The sequence below is a fragment of the Vigna angularis genome, chromosome 4 (assembly GCF_016808095.1).
Source record: "Vigna angularis cultivar LongXiaoDou No.4 chromosome 4, ASM1680809v1, whole genome shotgun sequence".
Lineage (NCBI taxonomy): Eukaryota > Viridiplantae > Streptophyta > Magnoliopsida > Fabales > Fabaceae > Vigna > Vigna angularis.
The window spans coordinates 29,192,275-29,210,706 of record NC_068973.1 but is presented as its reverse complement, the minus strand read 5'-3'; the positions used below and the strand labels follow the sequence as shown (position 1 = coordinate 29,210,706).

Genomic DNA, 18,432 nt, shown 5'->3' with positions numbered 1-18,432 from the left:
TTTGTAAATTTTTTTTATTTAAAAAAATTGTAATTAAGTGAGCCAATGAGCCAACCCATTTATCCACCAACCTGTGATAAGGTCGGGCTGGGTTCAAATTTTTCTGACTCGTTAATAAATGATCCGGATTGGATTGACTCACTAAATGACCAATCCGTGGTGGGCCGGACCGAATTGGGCCAAGTAACCTATTTTCACAGCTCTAATTTTACACATACTTTTAAAATTGTTTAATAAAATATATTAATATCTTTAGGTGAGTGTCCTAACAAGGCACGTCAAAAGATTTATCTACAAACACAACAAAAAAAAATGAATCTAATAAATACTTTTGTTTTTATTTTCATAGCTAATAACCTTAAGCAGCCAAAAAAGCGAAAGCAACTTCAGACAGAGGAATGGCATGTTTGTAATTGTAGTGAAAATGGAGGGGGTTTCCACTTGATCGTTGTATTTTGGCCATAATGGACGGCGAAGACTAATTAAATAATTATCTTATAATCGTTAACGTTACGGCCAAGCCGTGTGACGAAAACTACGAATGAGAATTTAATAAATAAAAATTCTTTGTTAATAATAAATATTGCTTTTGTTTTTGTCCTTCTTCATCAAGCTTCTTTTTCTTGGACAATTAGGGTCTCGACAAAGAATCGAGAGCATTTGCCACAATTTTTACGCTTCGATAATAGTGTTCTTTGTTTGTACCAAAACTATTTTTTCCAATATAAATATATAATAACTTATTATCACTAGTTTAACAATTTTTAAACGTTTAAGTGTAAAATAATTTTTTTTTAACGTTTGATTGCACTTTTCAAAACACAAAATCATAATGAAATTTCAGTTTCTAAAACGTACTTTACTTTAAAAATACAATAAATAACTTTACTAATATCATTGAACAGATTTATAATCAAAACATTGCCACTAGATGAATTTAAGATCAAAACTACTTATAATATAATAAAAGTTATTTGGTTAAATTCTTTTAACAATAATTTTTTGGGGTTTTTTCGTTAATTGAAAGAATAAAAATTCATCAAAAATTAACTTTTTTACTTATGCTTGAATGAATTTACACCACCACTAGTGAGTGCGCTTAGCAATTGATAAGGGAATATGGTAACTTAATCAATACTAATTTTTTTCTGTTTGATTAGTAGATATACATAGTGCGTCAAATATTTAGATATTTATTCTGAGAGAGTTCTAACATTCAATTATAATAAGGATGTGAGAGAAAGAATACTCATAGGTAGTGTAAACGATCTTTCGTCCAAGAAATTTCTCCTGTAAAAAGTTTGACCAAGACAATCTTGGAAATGTTCTATAACTTGTAAAGTCTTTTGAAACTTGCTTATGGATGTTGAGAAGGAGACATGAATAAATGTTTAATGGTGAGAAAGGGTCATAACAATCTTAATTTTATTTTCTGAGTATGATCGAGATGTTGTATCTACTTTTCTTTCAAACGTAAGAATTTATGACATCTTATTTAGTTATATATTATTTATATTTGAACCTAAAAAACATTTAGTAAAATGCAAATATATATTTATATTTTTTTTATAATTAATTATATCTTAATTATAATCATTTGTAATTAAAACTTAAATCTTAATCATTCATAATCAATTATATCTTAACTATGATCATAAAAAATAGATAGATAATTATATCTTAATTATAATCAATTAATTATAATTAATTGTAATTAAAACTTAAATCATAATTAATTTTATTTTAAATATATCTTAATTTATCCATTTTTTTTATTGTTGTAATCAATTAAAATGTTCTGCAATCCAAATTACATGTAATGGTAATCGATTATGATAAATATGTAATTAATTATATTAAACTGTACACCTTAATGATTTTAGCAGGTAATCGATTATAGCTTTTTCTAATCTATTATATATGAAAAAAAAATGTGTGAAGAGTATACGATTTCACTTTTTTAAATTGTTCTAAACTAAAGTCATAGACCCCTCCATTACTTCTTCATATTACTTCTTCATTTGAAGTTATGTGAGATGGCACAACTTATCTCTAAATGTAGATTCAAATTATTTTGTTATAAATGTATAAAAAAAAACCCTCCTATTACACCATGGGCTACTTCATTTGAGTCTGCAGTTATGTTAACCCAAAATATGAGGCCCTGTCGTCTAATTTCATTTTGTGGCCTTAGCCCATTCCAGTATTAAATCATAGAATATTTCTTCCTGCAACTCCATAATTACTACCTGTTCTCCCAATTACTTTTGAAATGCTCATCTTACTTATTGTAGAAGTTTTCCAAACACACATTTCGAAAGTGGAATGCACATTCTGAAACAGTAATATTATAATTATGGAATGATTATCTAAAAAGAACTTTTAAAGCAACCTTTCGGAAAATTTGTTTTCAAAGTTTTTCGGAATAGTCAGTTCAGAATACTAATATTACCGATCCAGAATGTGTTTTCTGAAAGTCAAAACTAACCATATAAGTATTATAACTTGGAATCAATACCTTTATGATAAATATTTTCGGAATGTGTGTTCTGAAAACCTCTAATAAAAATATGATGGTATTGGAAAAGTTAGCGGGTGCAAGGAAAAAATTAGGGAGGTACAAAAAGCAAAACCCCACATGACTTTGCAAAGGTAAACCATGAAAAAACTGAGGGTGTTGCTTCCTCCACCACCACCCCTTACTTCCTGCACCTCCCTAATTTATTTGATTTCCAAAACTATCCTTCTGTTAAAATTTATTTACTTTTACCATTTAGGATTTTTTAATATATTTCAAAACCCTAATTTTATTTCATTTATTCACACACACTGCACCCCCACCACCACATCTCTCACGGATTCTCTCTTTTCTTTCCATATCCGTTTTGAGTTTTTGTTCTTCATTCTCTCCCTTTTCCATTCATTATTCTCTTCTCTCCCTTTTTCGTTCATTCTCTTTTCATTTTAAATTCTCTCTGCTCTCCCTTCCTTTCATCTCCACAAACAATCCAGTCAAAGCCCTTCTCATTTTGTGTTCCCATAACACTCTTGGGTTATTCCCTCACACCTCCACTTAAACACTAAAATTCCTCCTCTTCTTTTCAACTCCAGAAACATAAACTTCCTTTGTTTTCTTTTTCCTAATTCTCGAAATCATGTCCTTTCCTCTCACGACCCACCTTCTCCCATCTTTTCTTTTCACAACCGTAACCAATAATCCTATTTTGTCTCTCCCTCTTTCTATTCCAACTACATATTTATTTCTTTAATACTAAACTCTTCCACACTTATACATTTCTCTTTACTCCTTCCCCTCAACTCATCAACCCCAACGTAAAATATTCCCTACATGCTACTTCCATAATGAAACCTACCCCTAAGCGTTCTTTTTAATCAAATCTATATATTCAAATTATATTACGATTTAAAATAAATTAATAAAATATATATGAAATAAATATATATATTCAAATTATAAATTAAACAAAATAAAATAGAAAAGAAAAAAAAATCAGAATCGGAATTGTGGGATATCCGTTAAACAGATATCCACTTCTGTCCACGCTCCTCCTCTACACTCCTCTACATCAGGAATCAACACCAATGAAAGTAATGAACGGAAAAGAAAGAGAAGAAAAGAATGAACAGAAAAGGGAGAGAAAAGTGAGAGAAGGAAGAACAAAAACTCAAAACGGAAATGAAAAGAGAAGAGAGAATTCGTGAAAGATGTGGTGGTGCGTGAGTGAATAAATGAGGTAAAATTAAGATTTTGAAATATATTAAAAAATCCTAAATGGTAAAAGTAAATAAATTTTAACAACGATAGTTTTGAAAATCAAATAAATTGGAGAGGTGGAAGGAGAAGGGGTGGTGATAGTGGGAGTAACACACAAAAAGTGAAAGACTCAATTAAAATATCAAATATTCATTAATTTTTACTATTTTAGTGCAAAAATCACATAATACAACGTGTGTACGTATAATAGTTTTGGCTGATCAGCTTCAAACTTGCCATCAGTCGATTATTTATATTAATGTGACTATTTATTGGTAAGTCCAAAGTTATAGTTTATAATTAAGAAATTAATGGATTTAATTAGTAAGTATTCAATCGAAGATTGGGATCCCATCTAGAACATGCTAAGGAAAATACTAATTTACCAGCAACAATTCGCCATGCTTAATGATAATTTCTTTCAAAACAAGGAACTCTTAGTAAGTAAAGAAGAATATTATATGTGGACTAATTCATGGTATCTGATGTCATTCAAGGATAGGATTCATGAATATGGTTCATGTCTCTTGCACAAATTCAAACCATGTTATGTCACACTCCATCGATACTTTGAGTAAAGGATAGATAGATATCACTCATAACAAAAGCTTAATTAAACACCTCAAAGCTAGTTCTAATAAACAACTATTGGCGTCACGTAGCAAATTTAATTTATTGATTCTACAAATGTGTTTGTTAATACAACCAAACACTGTGACACCGACACACAAACACAACAGACAATTGGCTCTCTCAGACTTGAATAACATCAAAATATGCAGATCCAATGTCTAATAAGAAGAGCCCGTGACTAATGCACCATTATCATACTCCCACCACACAAACATTCCAAACTGAACCATCAACACAGCCAGCTCACACTTACTTTCTTCACAAAATTATTGCCACTAATATATACAAACATCACACACTAACATTTAGTAATGCTAGCTATAGTTTATAATTAACTACTTCAAGTCCACAAGTCTTCAACAGCATCAAACTGCATTAATGGAAATCTTCATCCCAGATTCACAGTGACCAGGATAGTTGCATATGAAGTAGTTCTGACCTCTTGCCAGCTTGATTTGATCGTTCCCTGAACGGAACACTCTTGCACCTGCTGTACTTCTGCAGTTGCTGTATCCACTCTTATCCACAGCAACCACATTGTGGCTCGTTGAGTCATACTTGAAGACTGCAGCAGTTACCACATTGAGCATGCAGTTACATGGTGAGACTAAGCATAACACAATTTCTATTACAGTCTTCACTATTTTGTAAAAATCTTTTTAAAAGCTAAGAGTTGATAAACAAGTTAAAACTAGCATTTTGCAGTGTGTGGAGTTATTAAATTCACTTACCTAAGATATCACCGGCTCTGAACCTTTTTCCATTGGGCCAAGTATCAGTGTTGAAGCTCCATCCTGCAGGTCCTCCAACAGTGTAAGTTGCTGCATTAGCACCTTTCGAAAGAACCAACAGGCACAGTAGACAAATCACAGAGACCAAAACCAAAGATTTTGCACTGTCTCTTCCCTGAGACATTCTTGTATAGTGCAGACCTTAACAACAACTAGTGAAATAAGCGAACTTTACTTGTGTTGGCTTGCAAGGTTGGGTTGAGGCTTATCCCTTTAATAATGGAATGGATTGTGTGACATTATGGGCCATTAAGATTGTTTTGTTTATACATGGGGACATGTAACTGACTTTTCTTTAATAATTACAGTCAATTCAATAATTTGTTGATTAAAGTAGATGCAACTAAGAGGTACACCATGATGACTGTCACCGTGGACATTTTTTAACTGTTCAATTGTATGATGAAGTGGGGTCTAACGATTAACTAATAACCGTGTCCTTCCAATTCTGACACGTCAATGCAACATTGAAAATTTAATGATTGATGGATAGCCTCTACTAACTACATTAAAATAAATACTCAATTCATCTCGTTGTAAATAGAATTGGTCAAGTTAATTAATATAATTAATATATAGTTTTCTTTTTTATTTTTAAAATATCGATAAAAGTAGAACGGTTAAAATGAATTACAACTCAAGGGTCAACGGCCCATGGATTCGGACCGAGTTGGGTTTGAAAAAATGTATCTTTTTATGTGGGTCAATTTTGAACACGGTTCATTTAAACCAAGCTCATCCGGGTTGAACCCATTGACTCACCAACCTACCTAATTTTATTTTATTAATTTATTATCTTATAAAACCTTAAAAAATACTTTCCTCACTCGCCAAGAAAGATTATTTTGTACTTTTTATTATTATTTTAAATTGTCTTAGTTTAACATCATTTGAAAGTGAAATTTATTTATATCTAAATTACAAAAAGTTTTAATTCTTTTTATTTAAAAAAATTTTAATTAAGTGAGTCAGTCCCATTTAACCTATCAATTTGTGGTGGGTCGGGTCGAGTTAAAATTTTTCTAATTTATAATAAATGAGTCGGGTTGAGTTAGCTCACGAAGTGATCAACCTATGATGGATCCAACCGAATCAGACTGGATGATCCGGATGATCCATTTTCACATTACTAAATAAAAGTAACCGAACGTTATGACTCTTAATCGGAGAAATCATTCTTATAACTGATGAGTATGATTTAGTGAACAGATTCTCTTTCATCAAAAGTGAAGAAATATCTTATTTTGTAGATAAGGAAGTGATGAATAATTGGTACGAAAGAGAGAAAATAACAGTGGTTTTGGAGGATGAGCAGTGGCCCTAAACAAAAGGAGATAAATTTAGTTGGAAAAGTGGTGGCGTGATTTTTGGAGGCTGAACGGAGGAGATTATGCGAAGGTTTTAGATAAGAAGAAATGATTAAAAGAATTAAAGTGGGAATGGGAATATTGACTGCATAATTTGGCTGACAGTTGGTGTAGCCCAAAGATTTGATTGGACACCACTTCTTCCAACCGCTAATATATCTTTCTCCATCTTCCTCACTTCTTTCACAAACGGGATTAGAGATATTTTAATCTAATAAATCATAAATAACATAACTTTCCATCCAACTTTGAGAAAATAAACTTATAAATTATTCTCCTTTATGAACTTTGGAGAATATCTCTTTGTATATTATTCATTTTAATGATTTTCTTGATATGATATCATCAAGTTCGTTCTTTATAAATTTTTTAATATGACTTTGACACATCACTTGAGATAGAGAGGTAAATATCATTTAAATTTATTAGAATTATAATTATGTCCCTAAAAATTTTAAATTAGTAAACTCATCTTGTTTCACTTTACTTTAACGAGGATAATTTTTTTAAGTGAAGAGAATATTAGTTTTTTAGTTAGTTTTTTTAAAAAAGAAAAAATTATTTGTCTAATCATAAATGACTTGTATATTTATTGAGTCATTCTAATTATTATGGTTCTAACATATTAGAAGTTTATGGTTAAACATTCTTTGGTTGATGAGTTATAAGCACTGATCTTATATTCATATTTTATCTTAATAAAACTTAATTAACTTGTTTGTGTAGGTAAACTTTTACTTCATTAAATATTTCCATATTAAAAATATTTGTGTCTTCATTTTATAATTATTACTATTATTTTCTATTATTATTATTCTAAGGCAAGTTTGAAAATATTTTAACAATATGTTCAGATATTTTTTATTCTTTTATATATATATATATATATGTGTGTGTGTGTGTGTGTGTGGTTTTCCTGCCCTTTGGGACGTCCAGAAGAACATTAAGAAATTATTTAAGCATTTTTTATATTTGAATATTCACTAGTTTACCACGGTTGAATCCAATCAAAGGCTTAATAATAATAATCTAGAATATGACATAAAGCATACTTTACAAATATAATACAAGAAACACTGTGAGAGCAACTACGAAACCATCCTTTTAATTTCAATTCATACCTGTAATTACTGATCCCCCAAAGCTTACAAACAGTATTTATTTATTTAGATACATAAACTAAGTTTAAATGAAAAATATATAGTATGTTAGGTTATGTTGCTATCCTAAAATTTGGTTCTAAACTTGATTTTGTAATAAATAGGATTAATTCCTTGAAAAAAGGTTTTTATATTTTAAGAACAAACAATAATATTTAATTATGAGAACTGTTTGCAAGTAGTAATTATATCACATTTTTTTAACATTTATAAAATTTATTTAAGATATTTATATTAGTTTATTTTAAAAAACTCATTTGTATATTATTATTATTACAATTATTATTTATTATTACCAAAACACATTAACTATTTTGACATCGATATTTTTAAAGTAATTTAAGTAATCTTTAAAATAAGTGAACCCTTATATAGTAGACACGGCACATTCACCTAAACTCTATTGGCACCTAGCATTCGAAAATTCAACATCACGAGACCTCACCTCTAGTCCCATCTTAACAAAAATATATATTTTGAATTATGATTTAATCCAATTTAACTCTATTTACACATAATATATATTTCACTCATTTTAGCTTTATTTAAATTAGTTTAAAAATAAATGGTTTATATAATATTAATGTTAATATTGAAAGTTTCACATTTATTAAAAATATAATCAATTCACAATATATATTTACATATTGATACAAATTGATTTACAAATTGATTTGTGATGTTAATTAGATTTAAAATTTATCTTTTAACATAGCATTTGAGTCATGAGTTAAAATTTATTGAATAAAATTTGTTTGTTGAGTCTATTATTTTATCTGCTATCAGATAATCTATTAAAGTTTAGTACCACACACAAAATATATATATATATATATATATATATATATATATATATATATTTAAACGTATTAATGTGTATATTGAATATCCCACGTTATCTAAAGGTACAATCAGTTTACAATTTATAATTGGACATAAAATTTACAAAATATATAAAAGTGTCAAAAGATTTTTATGATGAAAAATTATCACAAAATTTAATGTATGTTAAGCTCTTTGTTGTATAAATGTTATCTGATTAATTGGAAACTGAATTTGTAACTTTTTTATCTTAAAAGAATATAAAAACATATTTCAATAAATATTTTAAAAAATTGGTGGATGAGGTTCCCAAAATCAATCGTTTTAACGAAAAGTTAAATAAACAAATAATTCTAACTGACTGGGTTATATTATATGTTTGATTGATAAATTTCATTAATAAAAAAACATTGAAGTTCCCGTACTTAACGGTCATGATTTCAATGTAATTAGTGCATCTAATCTTTGGAAAGAAAAAATGAAAAAAGATACTTTGGAAGAAAGAAAAAGAGATCCCATGAGAGAGAAATTAAAAGAAAGTGTGGAGGAAGACGATTGGAGATATTGGTGCTGTGTTGGTTGAGAGAGACCACTTATTCTGTATTGGCCTCTTATTTTCTTTCTTTCATCTGTGCTGTTCTTCTCTTTCTTTGCTTTGCCCATGTGTCTGATTATGATGAGCCATCTAAATGGAAATCAGAGATGGGTAGCCAAGTGCTTTCGGTTAATTAGGTCCACAATTTCGTTACTTAGTGTTAAAATCTTTGTGTTCATTACTTCCTTTAACTATGTCAAAAAGCAACACATATACATCAAATGAAACATATGAGATCATGCTTTATAACGAGAGATGCAGGCCGGTGGCCAAAAAGATTGACACGCCTTGCTTTTGCTTAATTAAGTCAAGAGATGCATCAATAGTAATAAATAATTTAAGGTTATATCAAACACGAAATACCATTACAATCTTATTTGTCTCTAAAACTTTGTCTCAGCTTGTCGACTGAATTTGTTGTTTTTTATCATGGATGTCATTGGAAGTTGAAACAGTTGGTGGTTTGTTTAAAACTTCCTAGATAATGTCAATAGATTTGAAATTTAAGAATGAGTTTATGCCATCATACTAAGCATATGAAATCTTGCCATAATAAATATGGATTTTAAATTTAATTTAATTTTAAAAAAACATTAAAAAGTAAAATTTACATAATGAGATGTAAATCTAACAAAAAAAGTTTATCATCAAAAAAGGGTTTAGTTAACTTAAATACTATTTTAAAAAGTAAACCAGCAAAATAATAGGACTGGTGACAAGATAAAAGTTGTCATCATTGTCATATTTCATAAGGGATCTTTTGCTTGAAATCAGTTACATAGAAACAAAAACATTATTATGAGTGGTGAGTTGTTGCACAGAAATTAAAATTTTTATAATATGTGGTGTGTCCAAGATGTGGTTAAGGTTGAGAGGTTTTTGGTGATTTGATATAGGAAGGATTGTGTGACTAGAATTTTGAATTGGAATATCTTGACCACTACCAACAATTAGTATCTGATTTAAATGAATTAAATTAGAATAAGACATCAAATTACCTTATGATGTCGTTGAGTGATACGAGACTCTAGTGTCCATATACCACGTGTTGTTAGGAGGTGCTAGGGACATGGTGTGCATATCAGCAACAATGTTGGTAGGTACTAAGGAAGTTGCGGCAGTGTGGGCTTGAGAACACTAACCTAAAATGTCGGCTTACTTTGAAGGTTTTGCGGGGTGAGTCTAACGAGATATGGGATAAGGACAAGGAGGAAGAGTCCAATTCCAAGGATTCCAATAAATAGAATGAGGTGGCTACCATGATAAAGAATGAACTATATCAGGAGAAGTAGACAAACCAAATAAATCATTTGAGCAAGATCCACTATGTTGATTATGTTTACCATAACAACCCTGATTGTTGTGATTGTGGCATGACCTAGAACGATTATTTAAGTGACAGTTGGAGTGTTGTGGCAAGGAGTGATGAAGGTCCCGTAGGGCTAAAGTGTACTTGGTGGTGTGAGAAGCAATTGTTTGCATCTTCGCTAGACCAAATCCCTTGAGAGTTAACATAGAACATGCTTGGAGGAAGGAAGGGAAATAATTTCTCTAACAGATCAGGGTGGCTACACAACGAAAGGGATTGAACAAATTAAAGACTAGTTAGAGAACCAAATAATGGCTACTAACAGGAGAGCCAACATTCGTCAACTAATTAGAGATTTGTTTGAATCCCTGACAATTTGCAAAAACATTTGGAAAGTTATCCATGTGAGTGGAAAAGAAATCCTGCTTGAGAGCAAAACCACGAGAATTTTGGTTGTCTTGAAAAATGGAAACTAAACAATTACAGGTAATCATATCTGTGAAGCCTTTCTCCATGATAGTGGTGAATAGATAAAGTAGATCCACTGAAGTACAGTAGAATCAAGAGTGGTTTACTATTCATGATTAACATCAGTTGGAGTCAAACGTTTATTCTCAAGTTGAGGGATGATATGGTGAAGAACTCTGGTAGCCCGATCATGAGTTTCAAAAAGTCCAATCCACATAACATGATGGTCATTCTTCATGTCCCACATAAAAGGGATGTTATTTTGATATTAATGACCATGAGTGTTGGGTGAAATTCAAGTTTACTTGAAAAGGATGAGCCAAGATCGAAGTTGATTGAAGACATGACATCAACGATGGGACATGAGTGAATAACAAAAAGAAAAGGCGACAATTAGGTTAGTAGGTGGTGGCGCACATGTTCTAGGACCAAGGGACAACATGCGAGTGAGAAGGGATGAGTGGCTTACAACCACTACAAGAGAATGGACAACACACGAGTTGAAGAAGGAAGAGAGTGAAGGTGTGAAAACATGTTGGTGGATGGAAGGAGCGACGACAACACAAGAGAGCCTTGAAATGTGAAGCGTTGCAAAAAAAAACATACCACATCAATCACAGATAGGTGAAGCATGGATCATAGAAACTCGTGATACCATAAATGTAATTATGTATAACATAATTATAATATTTAATAATCTAATTACATAAATTTGATTAACTTAATAAAATATCAATTTTAATAAAATATCAATTTTAATAAAAATAATTGTATAACATTTATATTTTAATAAATAATTATGAAAAGTATAAAAAATATTATAATTTTTTAGACTACTTAATTTAAAATAAAAAAAAATACGAGAACAGGAATTAAGACAAACTATAAACAAAAAATCAAAAATAAATTTGAAATGATTATATACATACTTATTCATATTTTTCATTTATTTTAAAAAAACAAATATTATTAATACTTACATAAGAAAAAAAAGCTTTTTTATTGAGATAGATTCAAACAGTAAAATAGATTCTAACAATACCCGATAATGGGATGATTGGCACTACTATTTCCCTCTTAAACAAACCTCAAAACCACCACATCTTCTTTATCCGTCCGTCAATTATAACTTTTGCAGAATTCTCGAAACGCTAAGGCTATTTCGAAAACGTAATTCCTTTCAAAGTAAAGAATAAGTGTGTATACAATTTGTGTGTGCTAAAATTAGTTTAAAAAACTAATTTCTGTAAGAGTAGTAAGATTGAAGATTGGGTATGTTTCGAAATTGACAAATTCTTAGCGCGATTCAACGATATAATTTTCTATCCCAAGACCTCCATAGGTAAATATGTCTAAGATAGTGGCTATGACTAGAAGCTATGATGTAATCAATTTACAGAAAAAACGTTTATACTATATAAAACCTATTTATACATAAATTATGGGTTAAAGCAGAAAGGAAAGCTATGACATGAGTGTACACGTGTGACAAACCAACCTTTCTCTATTTAATTCTCTACTTCCCAACTACCGCCACTACCTATTTTAACTTTTAACTCGAATTCACCATCTCTTCTACTCTTCTAGAACAATCATACAAAAGTAAAATCCAATATATATATATTTAAGGGCTTAAAAATATATTTGATCTAATAATAATAATATACATTTGTTGGACTCATTATACAGAAAAAATGTATTATGCCACATTTTCTATCTCGACTTCTTTTCAAATTTTTTGAAAAATTTAATGTGAGAAGGATTTTGTTGGGCATAAGAACAACAAAAATTAGGTTTAATAATGTTTTGCAATTATAGATGTGAGTGACGAACTAACTAAATTTGTACCGGTCTTTCTCGTAGTTGGTTAATAATGGACACATGTTCAATTTCTCACATTTTAAATGAGTTAATATTAGGAGTGTTACTTCCAACTTCAACCCTGCCTTCATCACAAAAAATAGTGTGATTTTTCTTTTATTTTTTTTTCTCTTTAAGATTTGTCAATAATATTAATGACTTTTTTAAACGTTATTTTCTTGGTTTACTGGAATGATATATGAATTCAGAATTTTACGCAAAATTACCTATAAATAATTTTCATCGCTAAATGTTTTATCTTTTAAACAATGTTTTACCTTTTGGGTGACATAGTGGTTTTTCATTTGACCTAGAGAATGTATTGTTGCTCGTATTTTAGCTTTTATACACACATATGATACAAAAAAAAAAATTTCAAAATAAAAAAACTAAAAGAGATAAAGGCTAAGAAAATCAGGAATATAAATAAAAAGCAACCGTGAGTAATTTGAGATGGTAAAAAGATATTTTTTTGGTAATGGCTGTATTAGTTTATATATGAAATATTCTACCTAAAAAGAAAGGAAAATAAAATATTCATTGAAATATTTATGGAGAGAGTGAGAACCAATAATCTCTCTTTCAAGTTATGTATTTTTTTTTTTCTTTTATTATGAAGAAATGTTTTTAGATAAGTTGGGTTCACAAATTCATCAAAGTTAACTAGTATCCTCAATGCTATCAAAATACTTATAAAAATACTTATAGTGTTAATGTTCATTTAAAACAAAAAAATTTGGGTAAAATGTAGAGGTTAAATAAAAGCATCAAAATTGATAGTGAGTCTCTCTCTATCTATCTATTATATATATAATTAATTAATTAAAATGATGGTTTATATCACTTTTAAGTAACTAAGAAAAACCGACACTCATCTGAAATTTATAATTAAATTACAATATACATGTATATTTTTTTTTTATTTATACACCATGCGAAATATATCCATTTATGCATTAAATATTTTAGTTTTGTTATTGTCCAATTAACCCATGGCGCAAGGGGATGAAAAATAATAATTATTATCATTTAAAGAAGTAACATTAATTATAACGTATATGATTAATGTTGAAATTGACTGAAGTGATTAAGTTTGCTATGTTTTTTTTCTTCTGAAAGCTGTCTCATTGTAATTGACCTGCTCTACAGATCTTTCTAGTTTCCAAACCTTAATTTATGTTTTCTTATCTTTCCATATTTTCATTTTATTGTGGATTACCTGAAAGCTTTAACATCAATAAGGATGCTTACTTTTCTGATGGAGTACACTTTCACATTCAATAAATTTTCACATTTATTATTTTACTTTCCATCCACTTTTTATATCTGTAAATATAAAATTCGTTGTTTTGATACCATATATTTTTAAAAGTAAATTGTCAAGCGATTAGTGGATGTCCAAATGTGATTTCCCCTTACTGATATATATTAATTTTGTTAAATTTTTAAGACTGCTGTTGAAAAGTAAATCAACAATCACAAAAGAATATATATATATATATATATATATATATATATATGCGAAGATTAAAAAAAAAGATTAAGTAAAAATGAAAGTCAGAAATTACTTTTAGGAAATTCAAATCACATATGAAAGTGGGAAGTAAGTCCCACCAAATAAATTTTGAATTATAAATCAAAACTAGGTTAACAATTTGTTTGTCGAAGAATTTCTACAAAGATATGTAAGAAACGAAAGAACATATTCTCCCACACACACCATTTACATATTTTGCACAAATTTAGTTGTGAAATAGATATCATCAATATTGCTTGCACGTTTTGCAATAAAGCAAAAGCTTATTGACATCTTGAAACATGGTTTTAATTTAAACTTCTTAACAATACACCCACTATAAAAATATTGTTTAAATTATTCATGCCCTATTACACATCATTTATACTCCTCCTCTGCCTTATATTTTATTGGCACGTGTCCAAATTGATAGTTGTGACGTCATTGTTTAATTTCAGTCACCATTTTACGTCAGAATAAGTATGTCAAGAATAGGAAAAGAATATTTCGGTTGTTGCATGTTCCAAGGACACATACTATCTATAACCAAGCTATTTCCTGTCCACCAAATTACAGAACCATTTACAATTATAATATTATTTTTCTAAGTGATATAAAATAATATTGCAATAAATAACAATATGATGGATCCGGCCTACAAAACAAACGAATTTGATAACTGCGCTTAGGATAGTTATCTAGGTAGAAGTCTTGCAAGAATATCAATAAAACAATATATCTAGCAGTTTCTTAATCCTATTATGAATTAATTTTCAACTATTGCGTGTTTATACATACCAAAAATAGTCTCATGAAAAATAGAATAATAATTTTGAAAGCACTCCGGGTGTTTTAACATACTGATAAAACAACTAAAGCGATATCATTAAAATCATTAATTCAGTGTAGTTATAATTAACCTAACTATTATCAGTGGTTCTCATACACAAAAATAATAATAACAGAAATTACAAAAAAAAAACCATAAAAAGTCAGCTTCGCTATACCAAATTTAATTTCATTGACCTACTTACTTTCCTATAAGAGATTCTACAATAAACACAAAGCATCAATGACTAAGATTCAGGCATCATCATCAACAATCTCGTGAATTGTTGAGCAAGGAAGAGTTAATGCATGCATTGCATTCATTAAGAAGATACACCTACATTTGATCACAATCTCGCAATTAGTATGTGTGTGTATACATATGGGCATAAAAGATACCTGCATCTGCCACTACTTTTATTCTTAGTGAGCTTTGAATCGAAGTTGCCATTGCAAAAATAGAGACAAGACATTTTAGTGATCAATGTCTGCAATTTTGAATACCATATTCACTTACTGGGTATATTTACCCCAAGCCTCGCGCAGCAAACGTGCGTCTCACACTAATCACTACCCTTAATCAGATCATCAACACTCAAAGCTTTATTCTTCAGACGGGGAAAAGGAAATAACATTAAAGTTATAAACATAAAAAAAAGTTGGAAAATTTTCACTCTAAACACAACCTGATGATGAAAGGCCTCATCATAATTACGATGGCCTTTTGCAAAACTATAAACTAGAATTGCTATTTGCTAAATGCTAGAATTCATAATGGAGGGTGAATACTAGAAATCTAATTAAACTACAATCATAGATGTATCATACGAGGTTAAATAATTAAACCATCTAATGGTCATTATGATGAAGAGACACCCACACCAAGAAAATCAATGAAAGGAACTTCTTTGGGTTCGATATTGGTCTCATCTTCAGGTGTTTGTTGTTGGTGATCTTTCTCTGTGGAAGCCTTCAACTTGGTGAATGTGGATGAGTTGTTGTCGCAAAAACTCATCAAAAGGTTTCTCTTTATCCTTCCATCATTATCAGAATCAAGGAAACTAAAAGGACTTGTTGGAACGACCCTCTTGTAGTTGGGAAGAGAGAATGCAGGATTTGGATAAATTCTGTAAAGAAACGATCTATCTGAGTTTCTGGAACATTCTGAGAGATAAACACTAGAAGAGCAAGAAGAACTGTTGAAATATTCTCTCCCTCCTTTTCTATCCACTACAGTAGAGCCGTTTATGGTGGTTGGCACAGAAGCAAAATTCCAAGACGCCAGAGAACCAGAGGGAGTAGCATCTGCAACTATCCTATTATTAGCAGTCGTATTATTGTTATTATCCTTATTATTATCGAGGCTCCGAAAGTCAAAGAATCTTCCATTCTCAAACCCAAATCTCGTACCAAACAAAAGGTCTTGACGAGAGTGTGGTGTTCTCTTCTCGAGGAACGTGTTGGAATCGTTGTAAACATCTTGGAAACTTCTTTTCCCACATAACTTGGACTGTTCCCTTTGCTTTCTCGCCATTATAACGTGCCAGTGGTTCTTCACAGCATTATCAGTTCGGCCAGGGAAAAGCCTCGCTATGAGAGCCCACTTGTTCCCGTGAATTCGATGAGCTGCGAGTAACCTCTCTTCTTCCTCTTCCGTGAACGGTCTTCTGTTAATTCTTGGATCAAGCTGATTGAACCACCTTAATCTGCAACTTTTCCCTAAGGAACCAAAACATGATCATATGATTAAGGTTTATTATGAATCACAGACACAGAGACATGCACAATTTTTATGAAGATAATTAACAACTTTATCTATATATGTATACAGATATTAAATATAAAGTGCTTAAGGAATGAATCAAGTTGGCTCTAGCCAGGTGCAGTAGTATTAATTAAAGGTAATCAATAGTAAACCCTTGAATTAGATCTTCCAGTGTTAACTAAGATTTTTAATTAAATTGATGATAAATCAATCAGACTTATGAGAGATTGAGATATATATATACATGAATGATATGATATATGATATGATATATACCTGATCTTCCTTGGAGCTTCTCAGCAATTGAATTCCAGTTTTGAGCACCGTATTGTTCAACAAGTTGTCTAAGGTTTTCATCCTCAGCAGGTCTCCAGTGGCCTCGGGGACAAGTCTTAGGGTCTTCACCTGCTGAAGAATCCTCCATGGAATGAGGAAGGGAGACGGCTACTGTGGATGGAGGTTGAGGGTGGAGATATTATGGTGAAGGTAGCGGCGAGAAATCTTGAACATCAAGCACAGAAAAGAGAAGTGAGGAAGAAGATATATAAGTGGAGGAAGGAGGGGTTGGTTTAGGGTTGTGGATGGTAAGTCACTTTTGTTGTCTTCACACGACAGATTGTGCCCTGTGTACATGTACTTAAATAGAGACCTTATCAAAATCCTCTTTGCTTTTAACAAGAAAAACAAAAAAAAAAAACAAAACAAAAAAAAATGGAAATTCCTATTGCCGTTCCTTTTCAAATTCCCTCAATTATTATATAAACCATTTCACCACGTTAATAATCAAATCCACTTGTTTGGTTACCGTATAGTTCTTACTAAAGGGACGTCTCTCCTTGATCGAAGACTGTGGTTGATTTCCCACATCATTCATAAAATGAAGCAGTTTCTAAGCAATATCGATAGACTAAGTTGTTGGAAATTTTATCATTCTTACATCAAATATTATTATATATGCAAAATAAAATCCTTCCAAAATATTTCTATCTATAATAAATGCTCATACAGAAAACATCTGCGCACCTTTTTCTGTGTCTTGTATTCTACATGATGAGTTGCATATTTCTGTGTATCCTAAAATATTATCAGTTACCAACTTATTGATTTTGTACTTCATTAAAAAAAAAAATAAAGTAAAGAGTATTCATATCTCTTAAATTTGGTATAAATAGATATTTTAAACTTATCAAAATTTTATCACATTCATTAGATTTATGAACTTCAAATTCATTTTAACTGATCCTTACATTTCATATTTTTCCATAAATAAATACCTTGAACTTAAACTGCATTCAAATTCGTTTTTCTTTCCTATAGGTATTCTTTTATTGTGTTACAGCTAAATTATTTGTATTAAATACCTATCATTAATCCTTTTGGTACCGTTTATTTTTCTCATATGTGGAATATACAAAAAATATGAATTTATAAAAAATAAAAAAGTCTGTTTTATTTATTTCTGAATCTATTATATTGTAATGCTTGGAAAAGTGATCTCATATAAATATAAAATAAATAAATTATTGGGATTTAAATAAATAAA

At 30.1% G+C, this 18,432-nt stretch overlaps 2 protein-coding genes across 2 annotated transcripts; both read right to left on the bottom strand.

Annotated features, from left to right (window-relative positions):
* Positions 1-4,429: 4,429 nt before the first annotated feature.
* On the bottom strand, positions 4,430-5,399 carry LOC108331169 (basic blue protein). Its single transcript, XM_017565810.2, has 2 exons — positions 5,140-5,399; positions 4,430-4,973 (listed from the first exon to the last, which is right to left on the bottom strand). Exons 1-2 carry the CDS (start codon positions 5,321-5,323, stop codon positions 4,774-4,776), a joined length of 384 nt encoding a protein of 127 aa, XP_017421299.1. The 5' UTR covers positions 5,324-5,399; the 3' UTR covers positions 4,430-4,773.
* A 10,095-nt stretch (positions 5,400-15,494) lies between these two features.
* Positions 15,495-17,481, bottom strand: LOC108331276 (transcription factor LAF1). Its single transcript, XM_017565926.2, has 2 exons — positions 17,166-17,481; positions 15,495-16,843 (listed from the first exon to the last, which is right to left on the bottom strand). Exons 1-2 carry the CDS (start codon positions 17,311-17,313, stop codon positions 15,984-15,986), a joined length of 1,008 nt encoding a protein of 335 aa, XP_017421415.1. The 5' UTR covers positions 17,314-17,481; the 3' UTR covers positions 15,495-15,983.
* Positions 17,482-18,432: the final 951 nt, after the last annotated feature.

Excerpts from the sequence above, each read along its gene's own strand:
- LOC108331169 (XM_017565810.2), bottom strand. The coding sequence starts at position 5,323 with ATGTCTCAGGGAAGAGACAGTGCAAAATCTTTGGTTTTGGTCTCTGTG. Across the intron at positions 4,974-5,139 it reads CAGAGCCGGTGATATCTTAG|TCTTCAAGTATGACTCAACG; the intron begins GTAAGTGAATTT and ends TAACTGCTGCAG.
- LOC108331276 (XM_017565926.2), bottom strand. The coding sequence starts at position 17,313 with ATGGAGGATTCTTCAGCAGGTGAAGACCCTAAGACTTGTCCCCGAGGC. Across the intron at positions 16,844-17,165 it reads GAAGCTCCAAGGAAGATCAG|GGAAAAGTTGCAGATTAAGG; the intron begins GTATATATCATA and ends TTGGTTCCTTAG.